A 15,701-nucleotide genomic window follows, 5' to 3' on the forward strand; every position below is an offset into this window, starting at 1 on the left:
CAGTCCTTATAATTTTGGTTCTTTTGATATGATGTGACACCGAGCTTTGAATAAAGGCAAAGGTCTAATTTGATGTTATTAGAAAAAAACTCAAAGTTATTTTTTTAATTAAGATTTGAATAAGTTAGAAGATAGAAGATTTTGGTTATATTGAAAATAGGAGTTGACATATGAATGAGTACAAAGTAATAAGTTAATAAGGCAAAATGAACATAATCAAGATTATAATCTAAACAATGACCCTTTCTAAATATAATTAAAGAAAAGAGTCGTTTTCGATTTTCCCTCCTTATTTTTTTAGCATTTATATTGGGATGCAAACCGTACAATGAAAAACAAATCGTACCGTCAAGAATAGTCCACATTTTAACGAAGCAATATCGAACTCAATCATATTTCAACAACCCCTCATCCCCAATTTCTGAGGAATTTTCTTTTCCATTTAGCGAAAAATTGTGAATTTGAAAAGTCAAGATCCTTCCTTCATGAAATCAAAGGACCCCATTAAAGAATATCCACAAACAAACATGAAGTCAGAGCCAGCCTTGCCCTGCCCTTTGAAAATCAAAGTAAACGGGTTTATCTCCAAGCTTCTCTGGGATTTAATACTTTTCTGTGCAATTATAATAATACCTTCTTCCCCACGTTGCCTCAAGACTTCAAATCCCCCATAAAGTTCTCAGATTTTGTGAACTTGGTTCTGAAGAAGGAGAAGAAGAAAAATGCAGAGGAAGTACTTGGTTCAGGTGGAGGAGGCTAAGGACGCCACTGCTGGCCGTCCGTCCGTCGGGCCGGTTTACCGGAGCATTTTTGCTAAAGATGGGTTTCCGCCGCCGGTTCAAGGACTGGACACCTGCTGGGATATATTTAGGTATGGATTTTTTTAATGGATTTGTCGATTTGTTTGATGGATGAACTTTATGTAGTTTTTTGGTATGCAAATTATGTTTTCTTTCTTTTTCGTCGAATCCTTGTGGATCCTCAGTAGAAAAATGGATGGTTTTAGATCTGGTTGTTGTTGTTATAGTTTGTGTCAGCTAGAAGTTTAGTCAACTTTTAAGTTCGTGTTTGTTTGATTAAGTTTAAAGTGTCTGTAGCTCATTGGATTTTGATTTTGTGCCGAGTAAGTTCTTGAACTTTAAACATATCAATTACGGTTTTTAAATTTTAATTTTCTAGATTCCCATCATATTCAAAAAGGTTTGAAAATAGTTGATCTATTGATATAAAATTGAATTTTATGTATAATTATATCCTAAACTTTGGAATTTTGTGTCTAATTAACTCGTGGCTTTTTTTTTTTCCCTAAAAAAGGAAGTTTAGGGACTAATGGACTTGTAAGACACATTTTAATGTTGGGACCAAGTAGATATAAAAGTGGAAGTTGAACGACTAAACTTGTAATTCAAACCTTGAACATTGTTGTACTTGTGGTTACTTATCAAACTGTGACATAGATGAAGCTAACATTTCAACCAAGTACGGTACAAACTCATTCAGTGGTATAATTTGGGTATTCATTCCACACCGTTAAGTTTTTAGACTTGTAAACTTCTGTTTAACCGTGAGCAAAACATTTACACCTCATGGTTTAAAAATTTTTGGAGTAAGAAGCTTTGTATTTGGTTTACGGATTTGTAATTTGTAAAAAGGTCCGAGGAGCTAGAAATCTTGTATTGTGTAACCAAATATAAGCTCGAATTCACAACTCCAGACTTTAAAAATTCACCTCCTAAATCAGACCCTCTATGAACACTTATGACCATAATGCTTGATGCAGAATGTCTGTGGAGAAAAATCCTGGAAACCGTATGCTTGGGCGTAGGAAAGTAGTTGAAGGAAATCCAGTAAGTTGCTGATAAATAAGTTGATTAGGCATTGAATTGAAGAGAGTAAAACGTTATGGTGGATTCTGTGTGTCTGCAGGCTAAAGCTGGTGAATATGAGTGGCTAACTTACAAAGAAGTTTATGAATTGGTGTTGAAAATAGGAAATGCAATGCGCAGTTTGGGTTATGGACCAGTAAGTTTTTGAAGATTTTTGTGTTTGTAAAATGCTATGCAAATTTAGGAGTTAACATTTATAGTTGTGCTGAGTTTGCAGGGAGAAAAATGTGGAATTTATGGTGCTAATTGTCCTGAGTGGATCATTAGCATGGAGGTACTTAGTTCATTATATCCTTCTTCATTGTTAATTATATAAATCAGTGTTTTCTGTTTGTAAGCAGACATTAGCAGTGTAGATTCTATTTGGTGACCTTTTGGCTTTTGTTTCTTGTTGCAGGCTTGCAATGCTCATGGGCTTTACTGTGTTCCTTTATATGATACTTTAGGTAAACACATGATAGAAAGTTGTTTTTTATTGAACTCTGACAATTATTTTAGTCCATGAACTTTACATAAAAAAAAAAAGAAGAAATATTTTAGTCTTTGCTGTTTCTTAATGAACTGTTCACATCTTTTGTTCATTCCTATATTGATAAGTCTTGAAAGCCACATATAGTTGGTTATGTGGTAATTTTCATACGAATTTGGGATCTTGTTAAATGATTCAGTAAAGAGTAATAAAGACTAAAATCAGTTTTTCTCTGAAGTGTTGGGACTAAAATAAAATGTTCAAAAGTTTGGATATCCAAACGGAATAAATAAGGGGGATTAAAATAGGCTTTGAACCTGAAAAATGACGAAGGACTTTCTCAGCCATGTCTCATAAGCTTTTTCTGCGCATTTTCTTATACCATATGAAAGCTATTTTGGATTCGAACTTTTTGTAATATGTTTCAGGTGCTGGTGCCATAGAATTCATAATATGCCATGCAGAGATTGCCATTGCTTTTGTAGAAGAGAAGAAGATCTCTGAGGTTCACCTCCATCTTTTTTAGAACTAAACAAGAGCCATATAGTTTTAAGTAAAATGACTCTGATATTAACTTTTAACTCTCTCTTGTTCAGCTGTTGAAAACACTCCCCAACACAGCAAAGTTTCTAAAAAGTATATCCTTGCTCTTTTTTGATACACCTATAAAATTTGTAGGTATCTAACAAGATTTTAAACTTTTCATGTAGCCATTGTGAGCTTTGGAAAAGTTTCAGATAATCACAAGGAAGAGGTTAACAAGTTTGGTTTGGAAATCTATACTTGGGAAGAGTTTCTACAAAAGGTAAAGTTATTCAAAAGTATATATAAGATGCTTAGCACTATGGACTAGGAAGGAAGACCAGGACTTGTGTATCTTGTTTTTGGATTTTGGTTAAAAGATCAGTTTGTCTAGGTTTGTGTTTGATTTAGTTTGTGTGATTTTTAAAATTAACCATCTTGTCTTGAATAGTTTTTAGAAGTTGAGATTTGTGTCAGCAAATCTATAACACATACTACCAAACTTGGACTCGGTTTCGCATAGACTTGGTTTCACGGCTCTAAACAGTGGCGAATCTAGAAAATTTATTGATAGGGGGCTTCGAGTTGTAACTTGGAAGAAAAATAAAAATCTAGAAAAAAAACTACATAACTAAGATTTGAACTTTAGTTGAAAGGGGGACTGACAAGTATAGTTACCACTAAATTGTCCACAAATATTAAATATTAAATATTAAATATTAATTGGTTTTGTTTATACATATTATATAAAGACAATAAAGTTGAGGGGGGGCTCGAGCCCCCCTGGGCCTATACTAAATCCACCGTATGGCTCTAAACTATTCAAATCTATCTTGTGAAATAAATGTGTGTATTTGTCTAACTCAAAAGTGTGGATATATCAAAATCACACAAATTCAAAAGACAATTTGGATCATTTAAGACAAAATATTTACTGTCATATGTGAACAAAATTGAATATCATACCTCTTTGTTCTCTCAGAATGTTGTTTTTACCATTGGAAACAGGGAGATAGCCAACAATATGATCTTCCTGTGAAAGAGAAAAGTGATATTTGCACCATCATGTACACCAGTGGAACAACTGGTGATCCCAAGGGAGTACTGTTATCCAATACTGCCATTATAGCACTTATAGCTGGTGTCAAACATTTGCTTACAACTGTCAAGGAAAATGTAATCTCTGTTCTTCCCATTCCCCTCTACAAATAGATAACTCAATTTTCAAGCTTGTTGATTCATCAGATACATGTTTGTTCATGTTTCTTGTTATAGGTTCAAGAAAATGATGTTTACATTTCATATCTTCCGCTTGCACACATCTTCGACCGGGTGATCGAGGAGGTGTTCATTTTGAACGGTGCCTCCATTGGATTCTGGCGTGGGGTGAGAAATCATGTTTGGATCTTTTCCTTTTACAAGGCAAAGAAATTGATGACTCATATTATGCCCATGAATCTTGTAGGATGTGAAATTGTTAGTTGAAGACATTGGAGAGTTAAAACCTACTATTTTCTGTGCAGTTCCTCGTGTGCTTGAAAGAATTTATGGTGGTAAGCATATGATATGTTGCTTCAGGTTTGATATTAATAGCAAATACATTTAGATTCAAGCTAATAGTTGAGCCAACATGTACAAGATATCAAACTTATACAAAACTATCAGTTTAAGGTTTTTGATATTTTGTTGGTCAAACATGAATTGAAATTAAACTTTAATCGTTAGAATGGTGGATAACCTTGAGAAATGTTTAATGATATTGTTTAGGTTTGAACCAGAAGATATCATCGGGAGGATTCTTAAAAAGATCGTTGTTTAACTTTGCCTACTCATAGTAAGTAAATTTCCCTTTAAAATTATGGTTCCTTCTTATCAACATTGAAGTATTTTTCTTTGAATGATGGGGACAAAGTTCAGATTAAAGTTTCTGTGCTACAAATTCTGCCATGCTGTTCTATATCTCCTATTTATGTTTTCTTTTTGTATTATGCAGTAAATATAATCAAATGCAGAAGGGGAAAACACATCAACAGGCAGCCCCACTTTTTGATAAAGTTGTCTTTGACAAGGTGAAAGGGGACATACTTATACAATTATAAGGTTACAGTTCAATCAAAATTATCTTAAAAATTTTTAAAAACTCATTCATCTTCTTGGAGGGACAATTATAGGTGAAGAAGGGATTAGGAGGAAACGTGCGAATCATTTTATCTGGAGGAGCTCCTCTTGCAGCACATATCGAGACTTTCTTTCGAGTTGTATCATGTGCTCATGTTCTACAAGGATATGGTATATCATCCTTATACCTCCATTTCCACAAAACAAAGCAAGGGGAACCTAAATATCATACATTTCTATTTGCAGGTTTGACAGAAACTTGTGGGGGAACATTTGTCTCTCTACCAGATGAATTGCCAATGTTGGGAACAGTAGGCCCTCCAGTGCCCAATGTGGATATCTGTCTTGAATCAGTACCCGAGATGGGGTATGATTCGCATGCTAGCACGCCTCGTGGTGAAGTGTGCATCAAGGGAGATACGTTGTTTTCAGGGTACTACAAACGCGACGACCTTACCACAGAGGTGTTGGTTGATGGTTGGTTTCACACAGGTACTGCCTAGCTTTGTTGAGATTCTCATTGCTTGAGGTTCAAAAATATGTTGACTGTCAATATAAGAAAATTTTGGTTCATATATTCTTTGAATCATATTAGGGGATGTTGGCGAATGGCAGCCGGATGGAAGCTTGAAAATTATTGACCGTAAGAAGAACATCTTCAAACTTTCCCAAGGTGAATATGTTGCAGTGGAAAATCTAGAGCTGATTTATGGCCTTGTTTCTGATATTGAAATGGTACGAATTCCAGCTCCTATCATTATTCCCAACAAGATAGTCACAAAAGGTCCAAAAACATTTTAGCGATACAAAGTATAAACATCGCTTTGCTAAAAGTTTAACTTAGTAACGTTGTCCTGAAGAACAAAATTTTCAAACATATATGAATATTTTTTAGTGGTTCTTTCCATAATCTTTTGGGATAAACTAAAATCTAAGCCTTGATATGTTTGATTGGGGATTTATTTCAGATATGGATATATGGAAATAGCTTTGAGTCCTTCCTTGTTGCCGTTGTTAACCCCAAAAAGCAAGCACTTGAGCAATGGGCAGAAGAAAATGGAATAAAAGGGGACTTCAATGCTCTTTGTGAAGACAAAAGGGCAAAAGACTATATACTTGGACAACTATCAAAGATTGCCAAAGAACAGAAGGTTCATTTTTCTTTTCTGTTCTTGATTATGAAAATGAACTTGTTGAAAGTAGCATGAATTGAACTTGTTTTGTTTGGTTTTGCAGTTAAAAGGTTACGAAAATATTAGAGCTGTTCATCTCGACCCTCTTCCATTTGATATAGAGCGTGACCTTCTGACTCCATCATTTAAGAAGAAGAGACCACAACTGCTCAAATACTATCAGGTTCTTCTCTACACCACTTGATACGATTAATTATATATTAATGATGTATACTAAATTTACCTTCACCCACGAGCTAGACTAAATGTACGGATTTTTGTTGACAGAAAGAGATCGATGACATGTACAAGAGTGGGAACAAGCCAATTGCCTAAGGAAGGAAGAAAAAGTGTTGACAGAAATAGATCGATGACATGTACAAGAGTGGGAACAAGCCAATTGCCCAAGGAAGGAAGAAAAAGATTGAAGATTGACAAAGGGATGTAAAGCTTTATATTTATATGTTAATTTCTTTGATGCCTCTGTACCAACTTAAGTTTTGTAATTCATTGAATTTAATAATTTTTATAAAAAAAAATGTAACATTATATAAACAATAATAAAAAAAAGACTATTGGAGGGCAACTTTTGAAATTAACTAATTGCAAATATAGTAATTATATTCAAAATATTAGTATATATAACACTCTAAAAAAATTGTAAATATAACAAAATCTATCGCTACAAAAAATAGATGACTATATTTTAATTTTTTATAAAAACTTTACTATATACTTAGTTACTATTTTTAAAATTACTATCAATTATAATTATATAAAAAAATGTAATTTTTATTATTGTAAAATCTTGTGATAAATTATTTGTTAGAAAAATAAAATAAATTTAAACGCTCGTATTCAAAATAATTAAGTATATAACATTTTAAAAATATTATAAATATAACAATAAAATTATGTCAAACTTCATAGATTACGTATTTATAATTTTCTTAAAATGTTGTTACATATTTAATTATTATTTTTAAAATTGCTATCTATTATATTTACTCTTGTAAATACAGTGACGTTGTTAAGTTTCAATTAGTTTTATATATAGTGATATTTTTTGTATGACGAAGGAAAACGTCAATTAGTCCATTTGAATGTTGAGTTTCATTATTTTATTAGTTTTATAATGATATAATGGAAATATCAATTTATCCAACGGTATTCGAAGTAGAATTGGAACAAATTGAGAAAAATATTTGACTTAAGGAAAAATATTTTGCAAAGCTTAATTTATAAGGTGAGATGACATTATGTTGCAAAGATTACAACAAGTAAACAGCAAAAAAAATTGTCAATCCAATTACAAAGAAAATAAAATATACTCTTTTTTTTTCTTCGTTTGAGTTACATGAAACAAAGTAACAATAATTAACCAATCTTGTTCCTTTTGTGAACCATTACCCTTCAAGAAAGGAAGACAAACCTCTCTATCTCTGTTTCCTTTCAACAATTCCCAAACCCAAAAACAGAGGAGAGAAAGAGGATGAGCAAAAAAGAGAAAAAAAATTCTTCATCTCTTCACTCCTTTCTTCCTCCAATTCCTTACTTATTCCAAACCCCATTCTTCAATTCTGCACAGTTATCATCATCAAATCACACCCGAAAAGAATTATTTATCAATCTCTTCAGTACCCCAAGTTATACCTTAGAACAGAGACATTTGCCTGTGAAGCAGAGTGAATGTACACGAACTCCATACTTTTTTCTGGTGCCAACGAACCCACCCATTTAGGGAAGGTGTACAAATTCCCTGATTTTGTTAGTCCCCATAAAGGCCCATAGAGCTTAGAGATCGAAAGTTGAAGATTCCTCACTGTTTTTGACGATTTGTTTGTAATAACAGAGGAATATCTGTAATAAACTCTGCCTTTCGCCTTCCATGAACTTGTAACTCTCTGCACAATTACGACAGGGGAGGAGGATGAGGAGGAAGAAGAAGAGGGAGGGGAAGGTTTTTTGGTAATTGGGTTTTGTTTGGTCGGCGGTGGAAGTACTACTGGGAGAAGCTGGTTGTAGCCGGAATGCCCGCCGTGGAATCTAGCTAAGAGGCCTAAAAGAGGGGCGTTGTTGTAAGTGGCGGGCTCTGTTTGTTCGTAGTTGTCTCTTTGATCCGCGAAGTTGTCGTAGGCGTCGGGACCGCCGACGAGAGCTCCGACGAGGGTGTTGGGATCACTGGTTTTCTTACTAAACCATGTGGCGTAGCCTTCACGGCAGGCGATGAATTTGGAGTCGCGTTTGTAGGAAACGATGGAGGAGCCACGGTGGTGGACACGGCGGGGGAAATTGTTCCCGTATCCCACCATATAGCTTGTAGCTCTTGGATTGTCGCCAAGAATGTAATCCACCTGCTCAATCCAAACATTTTTTTCAATCCTCGGTGACCAACCAAACAGACACAAATAGGAAATTGAAGGAACTCAACCGGTAATTTCACGAAAATTAGGGAAAAACAAAAAAACCCACCTGAGATTTAGCGAAGGTGAGTAACTCAGAAGGTTGAACGTAACCAGCGGGGCACTTCATGGAGCTGCGGGAGGAGGTCAAGTAATCGGAGTAAACGGCGGCGACGAAGGAGGCAGTGGTAACAAATTGCATATTGTTCCATCTCTGTCGGTAAATGAGGCCGCCAGGAGTAACCTGAACGTTTTTATACCCTTTTCTCAAGCACGCACAAAGGAAGGCTTCGGCCTTCTCCTGGTATCGCCGGAAAACTGGAGCGTAGGCGCCGGCCTTGCCCTGCATCAGGAACTGCAAGAGAGGAAGGAGATCGATAGGTTAGAGATCAAGTTAAAGAAAAAAATCGAGGGAAACGATTAAGGATTTGGAGAAATTAAGAGTTTACCTTGGCAACTAGAGTTTGAACACCGGCGTATTTGACGTCCCAACTGAATTCCGTCATGCTCCAGCCGGTGCCGCCCATGGAATCGCCGTTGTCAGCAAGGTATTTGAGGTAGTATTGGTTGTTGCTTGCTTGGTATAGCCATGCCGCTGCCCATAGCAACTCGTCCTGTGAAATTTTGAAAAACAATTATCATCATCATCATATACTTTAGATAATATTTGAACGTTCCTATGCTCACAAGTGTCTAAATTTCGATGTTATATACTTTATGAACAAAAGCATAATAATTTTTAAAGTACATAGACTGATAAACTAAAATAATGATGTTTGATTATGTAATATAGTGTAGATCCAATGTTGTATTTTAAAAATAATTACACATACGAATAGGACAAAAACAGTCAATTGTTGCTTTTCCCTCGCAATTATTACACTAATTATATAATTGTAAGCAACAAGTCAAAGAAAAATGATTTGATTACTATTTCAAGCAAGTCAAATCATGTAATTAAGAGAATCAAAAACAATAAGCAAATAAATTTACATTTACTTATTTCAAATCATGTAATTGGGCTTCATTCTTTGGGCCAAAAGCCCACTCAAGCCCAATAAAAAGGAGGAGAGTCGAGGGAATAATCACATACATTGTATCCACTGACAGATCGGTAGTACTTCTGAGCTACGGTAATGCTACTGTCATATTTGCCCCTGTATTTGTCCGCAAAATCGAACAGCTGAGATTACCGGTGAAACAGATCGATTGTTAGATAACCGTCAGATTTCATCTTAATTCAAGGGTATAGTTGTAAATACAGTTTAAATACAAGGGTATTGAGGTAAGGTGAACAGTGCCACCGACACCCTACTCCCATGACTACGTTAATTTTCGTGATCGTATAGAATGGACGGTTGTGATCACGGAATCACAAAATCTAAGTCTACGTGTATGGCTTAAAGCCGCGATCCTAAATGTGCGCCCAACATTGCCATCTACTTGATTAACAAATTTCCGTTTTTATGGAACGCCATCGTTTCTGTAATTTTTATAATTTGTAAGTTGGAATTATATTTTATTTTGTACTTCTAATTTTTTATACCATAATTGCTTCTTTGTAAGTATAATTGTAGATAGATAGATTTGAATGTTGTAGTGTAAGAACCTAAAGAAGCATTTTAAAAACATATAGATTAAAATGAAGAAAAGTTGAAACTAACAAAAAAAAAATATTTATAAAGACCAAAATAAACTTAAACCCATAAGTTATGTCTTCCTTTTTACCCATACTACATGTTATATTTGACAAACAATAAATCTCTTAACCTAACCATGTAATAGAATAAACTTCAAAGTGAGGCATTAAATAATCAAAACGAGCACAGTAAAATATGTAATAATTTTCAATAAGGGTGTGAGGTAGATAATAAGAGCTTGAGATTTACTGATTTGAGCAAGAATCTACTAAATTTATAGTTATTGATTGGATCTATACCCCACATTGTGAGAAGAGTGAAAGTAATTGAGATGATGAATGAAAATTTTCGTATACCTGATAGGCGTGGTTGAGGAGGGTGTTAGCATAAGCAGGATTAGAACGGCGGAAGACAAGAGAAGCAGCAGCCATGGCGGCAGCAGTTTCTCCGGCGAGATCCGAACCGGGATTACTCGGATCAATCCGGTAAGCACGGCGGTCGGTAGTCATATCTTCCGGCCGCTGCCAGCAGTAATGATCAGTATTCCCATCTCCCACCTTCAAATAAAAAGAACAACCCCACAAACATCAAAATCCCATTCCACGATTTTAACTTCCAAATCAAAAGAATTTCAAAACCCAAACCTAACCTCGCCGTACAGAACATTGGGTTCAGTATGAGCTTTAATGAAATAATCAGTCCCCCATTTAACAGCATCCATGGCATGTCCAAGCTCCCCACTAGCCGCCAATTGAGCTCTATATTCTAAAATACTCCAACTCATCATCGTCACCGTAAAAGCCATAGGCAATCCAAATTTCACATTATCACCAGCATCGTAATATCCTCCCACCAAATCCACCTGCAAAATTGCAAGAACGTCACTCTGTTTTCACACACAAAACACACAAGAGTTTTGAATTTAAGGAGAAATTAATAAAGAAATACTGACTCCACTGGCTTTTCCATCTTGAAGGCCGGAATGGGAACGCCAATTAACTCGTTGGTTACGTGGCAAGAATCCCGATCTCTGAGCTTCAAAGAAGAGAAGGCTTTTAGTGAGGGCGGAGCCGTAGTCGTGGGCAGCAGAGGAGAAAGAGGGGAGGAGGAAACAGAGGAGAAAGAAGGGAGCCATGGAAATGGGATTAGACATTTTGGAGAAGGAGAAAAGTGTAATGTGGGGAAATTGGGGTTATTTGTTAGAGAGTTAGAGGAATAAGGAAAGCATGGATGAAGGAATTAGAATAGGGAGGAATTGTATGAAGGTTGTATAATGGGACTGAGAGAGGAAGGAGGAAGAGGAAGGAGTATATAATGGAGTGGAGAGTGAAGAAGAGTCATAAATGCGAATGAATTATAATAATATTTGAAAGTCTCTTTTTTTAGCTTTTGATATGTTCATATGAAAAACGTAAACCGTTGTGAAAGGAACAATCTCATGTGGGTGTGTATTGCCAGGAAGGTCGGTGTAGCTGTGAAAATATTTAAGGAGAAAATTAGGTTCTTTATATTTTTCTCCATTCAATTTTCATAAAAAGTTTCAATATAAATACTACACTTTAATCTTTCTTTTTTCTTTTTTCTTTTTTAAAATATGATTTTGTTATATTGGTTGAAAAAATGGGTCATCGGTATTTCTTTTAAAACTACTAAAAATAGAATAGTCAAAAAGTCACACAAAATTTGGCCAATGTGACTCTCAAATCAATGCCCCCTTTTTGCCCCTCCTACCTCTTCTTTATCAGGGACACACCCAAAAATAACATAAAATAAAATAAAATAAAATCCATAACACTCTATTTTCTAAATTGCATAGGTAACAAATTTAATAGTCGATAATATTCGTATGATCTCATTAATTACTTGTCATATTTATCCTGTTTGCAATATATGTAAAAAAATCATAGTGTTATGAGCTGTTTTTTCTAAATATTTTTTTCATATGATGTAATTTTTAATTAATTTGTTAAAATTGAATTATGAATATTAATTATAGTTTAAATTTAAACTACAAGACCACAAATTTCATAATAAACTTATCAAAAGCATATTTTTTCCGTTTAAGATTGATAGGGATGTGGGCTTTTTCGTTAAAATTTTGAGATGTTGTTTTGATTTTTTTTAATTTTTTTTTATGTATTTCCCTCAATTATTAAAATAGTTTTTTTGGACATCTAATAAATAAAAAAAAACACTATGAAAATCATACACACTATCCTAATAAAGATTTTCCATGTAATCATCAATAACAATTGATACTATAATTTGAGCATGCTTTTAATATTAAAATAAACATACCTCAATTATGAATTTGGAATAAAATCAAATTTAAAGGGAAAAAAACTATTTATGAAATAACTCAGAAATAGACCTAATGGCCAGAGGGGAATTTCCACGTTTTGAATTATTAAAAAAAAAAAAAACAAACAAACTTAAGAGATTGTAAATTAAAAAACTAAAATCCCACACATCCCTCGTCCCAAGCTCTCCCACTCTTCACTATTTTTATTTTATTTTTCAAATTGGAATCTTAAACAAATTCAAAAACTAAAACGAACGTTTTATTAGGTACACTTCTAAACCTAAATTGAAATAAATAAATAAAAAGTGTATATATATTGAAAATGGAAAAAGAGGAAAGGGGAAGGAAGGAAGTATGGGAGAGGTTGATTGAAGGGGAGGCAAAGTTAGAAGGACAGAGGGGGTGAGCTAATGGTCTGACACGTACCAATGAAACAGTCAGTTTTATAATATATATATATATATGTGTGTGTATGTATAAATATTTGAGAGAGATTTGTACTAACACAAATAGTAAGATTGATACACAAAAGATTCTGTCACATATCATGTGATTTTGACATCCATACATCACCAACACAAACCCTTTTTTTCCATATTATTATTACCAAATTCTAACTAATAAAAAAACAATTCACTTTCCCTGCTTTTAAGCTAGAACAAGCAACTTCAGAATGATAAAACAAAAGATACTAAACTAAACGTGTTGTAGTTAAAAGAGATTTGGTTTTGTGTAGGTAACTTTCATTGTAATACTAACTCACTATTCTCTAAACAATCTCAAACACTCTAATCCAACTTAAACAACAAAATAGTATTTAATAAATCACAAAGGGATCCATATATATATAACCCAACTTCACTATCACATCAACTCTTATTTTAATTAATGAATGAATGAATTGATTGATTTTTTTTTTACCCCACGGCCACTCATGTTTTATATGGATATATAGTAGCTACTTGATCAATCAATTTGATACTATTACGTAGTATCTTAGTCAAACCTAATGCAATACTACAAAAACGTCATTGCATGAAATTTAAGAAAATAAAAAATAGTCAATTTTATTTATTTATAAGAAGAAGAAGAAAAAGCCCAACAATTAGGGCATGAAATATGGAGTAGGAGTGTTTCGTGGAAAATGAAACCTCTATTTTTTATTTTATAATACCTGACAACCCCATAAACCCTACTATATAGTATATATAATATATATACATTTGCCACACGAGTATTCACTTCAAATCCACCACCACCGACAAAAACAACACCATAATAAATAAATTCATCCTAGTGAAATATAAATTTAAACCAAAATTAAGTTTAATGAGTACTGATCATGGGACAAATCTTGTCATATATATATATATATTTATAATTTTAAAAATATTTAACTATGGCCTCTTTTTATTTTGGCATCATCTATATAGAAAGAAGCAATTGAATTTGTAGAGAATGGTATTGGTGTAATTGTGTAGGAAGAGGGAGGGTATATTTTGATCTTAAATGTAAATTAGAAAATGGTTTGGTATGAGAATTCAAAATTGCTTTTGTTAGCGCAATCAACGGTCGAAGTGCTAAATACTCTAATTTTAGTTTCATTTGTTTTTCAAAAGAGAGGTGTCTCCTCAACTCAGATTATTGAGGCAGCTTTCCGAGATTACCGGATATTTTACGAAAAATTAATCCACTTTTCTTTCTTCATTTTCATCTAAAACCCAATTTTCTTTTTTAAAACAACCATTTACACAGAGAAAAATATATATAATTTTTTTAACAAATATATGTAATGAATATAATGAAAGTCGTATTAAGCATTCTCTATATTTGTATCGTTTTTTTTTTTTTTTTATCTCGAGAGAGTTGAAGTTGTCGACAAAAGGAGGAAAATGGGAAGAATTTTTTTAATGCTTTCACATACGTAAGAATGCTTTTGAAATGGAGAAGGTCGTCTCAGGTGTGAATGGAGTTATTTCCATTCCTATATCTCACTTTAAAGCTTTACGAAACTTTGGTTGGGGTAAAGTAGGTCTTCTTTCTGAAGTCTTCTACACTATGCCAATGCATTCCCATGAAGTATTATATAACTTTCTTCTTCTTCTTCTTTTTCATTTTCTAATGGAAATCTATATCTTTACTTTTAGCTAGCTAGCTGTGTACACATACATGAACATTACTTTTTTGGTATACACAGAAGTTAGGTATATATTAAATTTGAAATTCTACCCATATAATAAGAAATTTATAGAATATAGTTCAACTACTTCCAAACCATATTTGTTTTATGTGAATGGTCTCAAGTAATTGGGATTTTTTTCTTTTAAGATTAACTTCGGATTTGTATATATAGCTAGCTAGACAAACTAAGAAAGTACCCATAGTATAAGGATTAATGGTAGACCGGTGATTTATCTACATTCATTGTATAACTTACAAAATCGTACTTAGTATTATCTTTTACAAAAGAACAAAGGAAAAATTTAGATAGGTTCTTGAGTATATTATATAAATTAAGATAATTGGGTAAAAATTAAATAACATGTCTATTTTATATATTGTTCACTTTTGTTGTCTCTTTAATAGAGTAACTTTACTTACAATGAACATAAAATGTACACGCAACTCGTTCGATTACTTATAAGATGGAAATCATGAATCGACAAGTTTAATTAATTAAACCATCTTTTTTTCATAGTTTGTATTTTTCTAAAAGGATATAATTAAAAAAATATCATATGATTAGAGAATTGGATTAATGATGTTAACATTTTATTTACGTCCGAAAGGCAATGATTGAGATGTGAGTTTGATAGGAGAAGTTGGGTATGATATAGTTAAGTCTTAAATTAAAATATTATTTGACCCTTCCAACTTGACTGTATATATATTTTAGCTAGAGATGATAATTAATTAGTTGCAAATTACTTGCTACTCTTAATTTCTTTTTTTTTTTTTTTTCTTTTGAGAGTAGCAATATATATATGGGAGTAACCCTCTTGTTGTTAATTAAATAAAGATAATCAAAACCCTACTTGCTTTTTTCTTTTCAATAATCTTTTATTAAATAAATAATCACTCAACAAATGAAAAGGAGTGACTTTTGAAAATATTTAGTCTCCATTTGACAACATTATTCTATATATTTCTTGATTAAAAGTGATCAAATAGAGATGAAGTCTAAAATTTA

General features: G+C 33.2%; 2 protein-coding genes across 2 annotated transcripts; one reads left to right on the forward strand and one right to left on the reverse strand.

Moving 5' to 3' along the window:
• Positions 1 to 404: 404 nt before the first annotated feature.
• Positions 405 to 6,753, forward strand: LOC101209130 (long chain acyl-CoA synthetase 4). Its single transcript, XM_004143820.3, has 19 exons — positions 405 to 871; positions 1,781 to 1,847; positions 1,927 to 2,022; positions 2,104 to 2,160; positions 2,284 to 2,332; positions 2,784 to 2,860; positions 2,952 to 2,991; positions 3,066 to 3,160; positions 3,886 to 4,053; positions 4,153 to 4,263; positions 4,343 to 4,430; positions 4,645 to 4,711; positions 4,871 to 4,946; positions 5,049 to 5,166; positions 5,242 to 5,487; positions 5,591 to 5,730; positions 5,964 to 6,146; positions 6,232 to 6,351; positions 6,456 to 6,753. Exons 1-19 carry the CDS (start codon positions 723 to 725, stop codon positions 6,501 to 6,503), a joined length of 1,995 nt encoding a protein of 664 aa, XP_004143868.1. The 5' UTR covers positions 405 to 722; the 3' UTR covers positions 6,504 to 6,753.
• A 624-nt stretch (positions 6,754 to 7,377) lies between these two features.
• On the reverse strand, positions 7,378 to 11,638 carry LOC101209379 (endoglucanase 6). The gene is made up of 7 exons (XM_004143821.3): positions 11,162 to 11,638; positions 10,859 to 11,071; positions 10,566 to 10,766; positions 9,663 to 9,752; positions 9,019 to 9,183; positions 8,640 to 8,924; positions 7,378 to 8,521 (listed from the first exon to the last, which is right to left on the reverse strand). The coding sequence occupies exons 1-7, from the start codon at positions 11,360 to 11,362 to the stop codon at positions 7,802 to 7,804; spliced, it is 1,875 nt and encodes a 624-aa protein (XP_004143869.1). The 5' UTR covers positions 11,363 to 11,638; the 3' UTR covers positions 7,378 to 7,801.
• Between the last annotated feature and the right edge of the window lie 4,063 nt (positions 11,639 to 15,701).

This window comes from Cucumis sativus, chromosome 5 (genome assembly GCF_000004075.3).
Source record: "Cucumis sativus cultivar 9930 chromosome 5, Cucumber_9930_V3, whole genome shotgun sequence".
NCBI lineage: Eukaryota > Viridiplantae > Streptophyta > Magnoliopsida > Cucurbitales > Cucurbitaceae > Cucumis > Cucumis sativus.